This window comes from Channa argus, chromosome 16 (assembly GCF_033026475.1).
Source record: "Channa argus isolate prfri chromosome 16, Channa argus male v1.0, whole genome shotgun sequence".
In the NCBI taxonomy this organism is placed as follows: domain Eukaryota; kingdom Metazoa; phylum Chordata; class Actinopteri; order Anabantiformes; family Channidae; genus Channa; species Channa argus.
The window spans coordinates 14586999-14592998 of record NC_090212.1 but is presented as its reverse complement, the minus strand read 5'-3'; the positions used below and the strand labels follow the sequence as shown (position 1 = coordinate 14592998).

The window sequence follows — 6000 nt, the reverse complement described above, 5'->3', positions numbered from 1 at the left end:
TTCAATTGAGTTGCAGATGTATTTTGAAATATTTGCACCTATTTCTAAAACAATATCGATCATTTAAAACCAAATAGCGCCGCTGTTCTGTGTTTTTGAGCATATCTCTAAAGATAGTGGTGACAAAATTTGGGGATCTTCCCTTCTTAAAATGTCCATGTCCAATTATAATTTAAAACTTTGAGAATAGTCTTGATTTAAGACAGAAAATGTAAGTTTCTGCAGTCTAGGGCTAGAAAAACAAGTTGCTGGCTATATTGTGTCTCTCCCATTGTCCATGCCCCCGCTCCATGACCCCCCCACAGTCGTCTGATTCCGGACTTATGATTGGTGGAGACGGGGTGGCTTTGTCGTCACAGCTCCAGCACCCATTCATCAGTCGACTTGGGCGTTGTACTCCGCATCTCATTTGCGTTGGGGCCAATTTCTCCATTTACAAAATCCGCTCTAGAAATTTTTTAAATTCGCGTTTATTTTTACACCTCCGCCACATTTTTTGCAAACACTCGCCCATCATTTGTAGCCACTTCGACTTCGGGTTGATTCCTCGGCTTCGGTTGGAGAAGGAGGGGTCGGCGTCTGAGTTGCAATTTTGGGAGGAAGCTTGCGGTCTTTGTTCATTCATTTGATCGGTTGGGGTTCCTTTGTTGGACCAAAAGCATGGGAGCACAAATCTCCAAAACCGCTGGAAAAGAGGAAGCAGCGGTAGAAAAGCCAGCAGACGGTGCAGCTGTTGCAGCAAAGACAAACGGACAGGTAAATGATGTCGGAATTATTTAATTCCTAATTGCGAACTGCAGAAATGTGTCTGTCTCAATTTAGCAATGTGTTGCGTCGATGGCGTGCTCCATGTTCTCTGTAGCGCAGCCCACGCTCACCGGCTTTCAGGGAAAGTGGCCACATGTATCCATTTTCACCTGGGATGCATTGTTACACTCTGTGCATTTTTCAGCGCTACATTGATTCAGCTTTTAATTTATTTAAATCGATACGTTGCATATTGCAAATTAATTTCAGATTAGGTGAATGTGAAAAATAAACTATAAATGGTAATTTTGATTTACCATGAACACTCGGGGGCATCAGATTACTACACATTGCGGCTCTTTTAATTTATTTGGTTGAAATGTGTGCAGCGGGGGTCTCTGGACCCTCTCGGTGGCATGGCCATTTTAAGAACGATACCACGCCTTTGTTGCCAGGATCAAGAAAGGAGCCACGTTTTTGTACACATCCAACCCACATTATCAACACATTGTAGAATTATAACACAGATGATGGTAAGAGAGAATTGCATAAATTATAATAAAACATACCGGTTCGTTATACAAGTAATTAAAAAAAAAAAAGGGGGAAATTCCAAAATTCCTATGTTGTTTCCACTGACTCAACGTTAAACGCCACCTGCTGGATGCCGGCGGCACTTCTGTCTCACCGACTGGCCTACTGCTGAAAGCTACAGATCTGTCGTCACTCTCCTAGTAACAGATGCTGCAGGTTTAGGGTGTCTTCCAGATTATTATTACTATAAATTTGATTAAATGTCAGCTCTGGAGAATTTGCATGCAATATTCCTGCACACACACGTTAACATCGAGATTACAAGCAAAAGCTTTAAAGAATTAATTATTTCGTTCTTTTCAGGAGAACGGTCATGCCAAGACTAATGGAGATGCCTCTCCAGCTGGAGAGGAGGCCAACAAGGCTGACGCTCAAGCCAATGGTAGCACTCCTACTGAGGAGGCACCAAAAGAAGAAGGTGAGAAAGTAGAGGGAGCCGAGGCTAAAGGGGAGAATGAGCCAGCTGCTACAAATGGTGAGGCTTCTGCCAAACCAGAAGAAGGCACTCCTTCCACCAGCGAGGATGGCAAGCAAAAGAAAAAGCGTTTCTCCTTCAAGAAACCCTCCTTCAAGCTTAGTGGCTTCTCTTTCAAGAAAACCAAGAAAGAGTCTGAGGAGGCGGCAGAGGAAGGAGCAGCAGCAGCAGCAGAACCAGCCAAAGGAGAGAAGGCCGCATCGGAGGAAGCGGCTACCATTGAGGACAAGCCAGCTGAGGCTGGTGAAGAGGGAACCAAGGAGGCTGCAGCTGAGGAGCCAAAGCCTGAGGAGGAAGAGAAGACAGAGGCAGCAGGAGAAAACGAGAAACCGGCTGAAGCTTCACCCACTGAACCAGAGACTGCAGCCAGTCCAGACGCCCCGGCTGCCGCTGAGTAATCCTGCTGAACGAGACACCGGAATGAAGGAGACGATGAAGCCTGTCTGAAGGAATGCGAGGACTTGTCTAAAACCAGGGATTTTTTGTTTATTTTTTTTTGTTGGTGTTTGTTTACTATTCTGCAACCATCTCATCCAGAATGACTGCGGTGTCCCTGGCAGTGATGGACAGGGGGTGTAATGGAGAGTGTGCTGCTTCCTCACTGCTCATTGGTGCTTGCATTTGTGATGTGGGTGAGTGTGAAGGTGCGTATGTGTGTGAATGTTTTTCTACATGATACCATGACTGTGTTGACACGTTGCTGAATTTGACATATTTAATCGAAGTATTTGGTGCTGGGCAATTTGATGTAGCAGCTAAAGCTGTGTCTGCAAGATTTGACACATTGTGATATTTAAAGGGAACATTCTAAACCAAGTCCTAAATGTTGTCTTTGCAGTGCACAGTTGTTTACAACTCTTTAAGCTCAACGCTCCTGTGGACACAACCATTCTAGATTTAGTTGTCAAAACCATAGGTGCTCATCACTTTCCATTAGATTCCACTATTTCAAACTTCTGTAGTAATGCACGTTGTATAGACTTTGATATTTCTGGTTTTATGACTGAGATGTACCTAAATGACTGAAGTTTTTAACAGATTACCCATTGTAAATGAAGTTTTCTTGTTTTTCACCATTTGTAAGATTGAATAAAATTGGGAGATGTTTTAATCAAACTTTGCATTAACATTCACAAAGGTTTGTCATTCCACAAAGATGCACAGATGTAGTAGACTGAAATGTTTCTATGAGCCCATGGTGTGTCAGGAAACACGCATACCTAATATATCTGAGAAAGTTAAAATTGGTAGAAACGAACCGTGCAATATGATTGCAGAAGGCGGTTAAATGAAAAATGAATGTTTGAGATAGAAAATCAGTGCAAACATTAAATGGAAATCTGAGGGGGAGTAGACTGGGTGAAAAAATTTAAAGTCACAGATGACACCTTGGTATATATACACTGTCCAGCTTAGAAACAATTTAACGTTCAAATTAAAATGAGTTTAATGTTTGAACATCTTTTTAATACATAATAAAGCTTCACTTTATTTAACATACAAAATATCATTACAGAGTTCAGTTTCATTGGGACACTGAATGAATAGGGAGAGTTAGTTTATTAGTGTCTAGCAAACATTTCTGTAGATCATATGGGTGTAATATTTTATCAGCCACTAGAGGACACACACATGAATTATTTGGTTTACAGTACCCTCATGTGGTGCTTTTACGTATAAAAACTCATGTAGAGCACATTAAGCTGTAAGTGAAGTATTAAAACTAGTAACATTAACATGCTAAAACTTGAATAAAGTCTTAAGAAACTACTGCTCCACTTGAAACGTTTGATTGAATTTGAGTGAAGTCAACAATATAAGTGTTGAGCTTCCCATTTTAGGCTTCAGTGCATCCAGAATATATGTGCCTTTAACACTTAGCTATAGTTTGTTCTCTAAATCAGCCAAATTTACAGAAGGACAAAGTCAGATGTGCTTGCAGTCCTACAGTATTTTAGGAAATGACTGATGTACTAAGGGATCAACCAAAACATCATTTTGTGATGAGATTCACTGACAGAGCTGCTGGTTTTTGCACCATGCATGACAAACATTTTTATACTGTCCAGAGCTTTATTATCACATACCTAAATGATGCCTGCACTCACCATTGACATGTCCTTTCAGAAACCCATAAAAACACCAGAATCTTTTTAAGAGTAGAAGAGATTTCAGCAAAATTCTCCAGGGTGCTTTTAGCTGCCCACAGCTGTACCCATGCTCATTTCAACCCATCTATTTCCTCTGCGGCCAGTTTAACCCTATACTTCAGCTCTGGACACCACAAGAAGGGTGTGTTTAACACATAATATTTCTATTTCTGCTTCCTGGTCTTCAAATTCATCTTGGTCAGGTTGTTGAGGGATTCACTGCCCACTTTGGCCCTCAGTGTGCCTCACATGGAGATCACATTAAGTGTCCCATCGTGCCACACACTGCTCTCTTTTCTCCTCAGTGGGTTTTCATGCCACTTTCTTCCTTCCTACGTTTCTTTTAAGATACGCATACACAAATGTAGATACATTAAAAAAATTACAAACAGGTGAGTCTTCTTAAACACAAAAATAAATCAAAGTGAAAATATTCCTCTAGGGGTAACAAATAATTTTGGAGTGTGGCTTGTGGAGATGACCAGAGGCAGGGCTCCATCTGTGTCCCTGTCTGTGACATCGCATGCACCAACCGCAGACTATCTCTATATAGCAGTCCCATCCGACGGCAATCTCCAGTGGTTTTCTTCAACCAGCTCCCGCTCTGTTCCGTCCCTTGGGCCCCTCACCTAACCACCGTCCCACTCTTTCTCACAAGGGAGATCAAACAGCTGCTGCCCGGCCAAAGCTTCCTCCTTATCCCTCATCCCACACTCTATTTCCAGCACACCCACATTCAGGCTTGCACGGTAGAGTAGTTTTAGTAAACTTTGGGTGCCAATTAGATGACCAGTGGATGCGTGAGGAGAGATTGAAATGTCTTCATCCATCTCAACAGGAGCTGGTGAAGAAACTTAACACATTTACTTAAGTACTGTAGTACTGTATGTCAACTGGTTTGTAAGGAAACATGAAGTAAAGTACAGTATCCACCGTTGGTCCTGAGCTAATATTCTGTATTTTTCTATTTATATTTTGCTCACATGATGCAGACATTAAACAAAGTTTAACCAAATTACCTCTATTATAAACTAAGACAAAGAATTTGGGCTTTAAGTAGATTGTGATGTTAATGTTTTTATTTGTATATTAGACATGTTTATGAATTACTTTTACACTGAGGTGTTACTAATTTACGTAATTCACGTAAATAGGATCATAATCCCTTCTAAATAGAACATAAAGATACAGTATATTAGGAAATATGGCTTTTGTGACTAGTGGTGATGCTGTATTATATTATTATACTGTAAGCATTTACTTTTACTCCACCAACATTCAGAGGGAATTGCTGTACTTTTTTACTCTGACATTTCTTTGATAGCCTCATTTAATAGCTACAATACTTTGCAGATGTAGATGAATACAAAATATAATCAACTAAATAATTTATGTTGTATGGTTAAGGATGACACCCACCTGGCACAGTCCATAAATGTTTAAAATCAGCCCCAAATGTACCACCTTTAACATTAGTCGTTATGAAGTATGATCTGATAATACAACATATGACTCTGAAGTGGCATTCTGCATAATGTGTAGGCGACGTCTCAGTACTTTCAGAATATTCTGGTGATAATACAGGGCCTGAACATTGTTCCAGAAACATTATTTATTGGCTATTTTTTATATGTGTCTAGCAAACCTGGACATGTTTATATTATCAACAACATCAGGTTCCACAGTGTTTAAAATATATTGTTGTTATTGCTGTCAGACACAGTTAGGTTGATGCTTGTCCCTTCAGGGGTCACCACAGCGGAACATGTTCCACACATTGATTTGGCAAGTGTTTTTCACCGGATGCCTTTCCTGCCACAACCCTCCCATTTTATCCGGGCTTGGGACCAGTACCAAGGTGGCCCTTGGCAGCTGAGCGGGGCCACACCTGGTGGGGTGGCCTTCTGCATCCCAACCCAATGCTCTACCACTGAGTCACCAGGCCCCCATAGTAATTTTTTAAGTAGGTACTTGCAGTATTTAATATATGTACTTCTGCTACCTCTTCCTATTATGATGACGCAGCTCATAAAA

At 41.0% G+C, this 6000-nt stretch overlaps 1 protein-coding gene across 1 annotated transcript; it reads left to right on the top strand.

Annotated features, from left to right (window-relative positions):
* The first annotated feature begins 366 nt into the window (after positions 1 to 366).
* marcksb (myristoylated alanine-rich protein kinase C substrate b) lies at positions 367 to 3586 on the top strand. Its single transcript, XM_067479281.1, has 2 exons — positions 367 to 756; positions 1645 to 3586. The coding sequence occupies exons 1-2, from the start codon at positions 661 to 663 to the stop codon at positions 2212 to 2214; spliced, it is 666 nt and encodes a 221-aa protein (XP_067335382.1). The 5' UTR covers positions 367 to 660; the 3' UTR covers positions 2215 to 3586.
* Positions 3587 to 6000: the final 2414 nt, after the last annotated feature.

Excerpts from the sequence above, each read along its gene's own strand:
- marcksb (XM_067479281.1), top strand. The coding sequence starts at position 661 with ATGGGAGCACAAATCTCCAAAACCGCTGGAAAAGAGGAAGCAGCGGTA. Across the intron at positions 757-1,644 it reads CAGCAAAGACAAACGGACAG|GAGAACGGTCATGCCAAGAC; the intron begins GTAAATGATGTC and ends CGTTCTTTTCAG.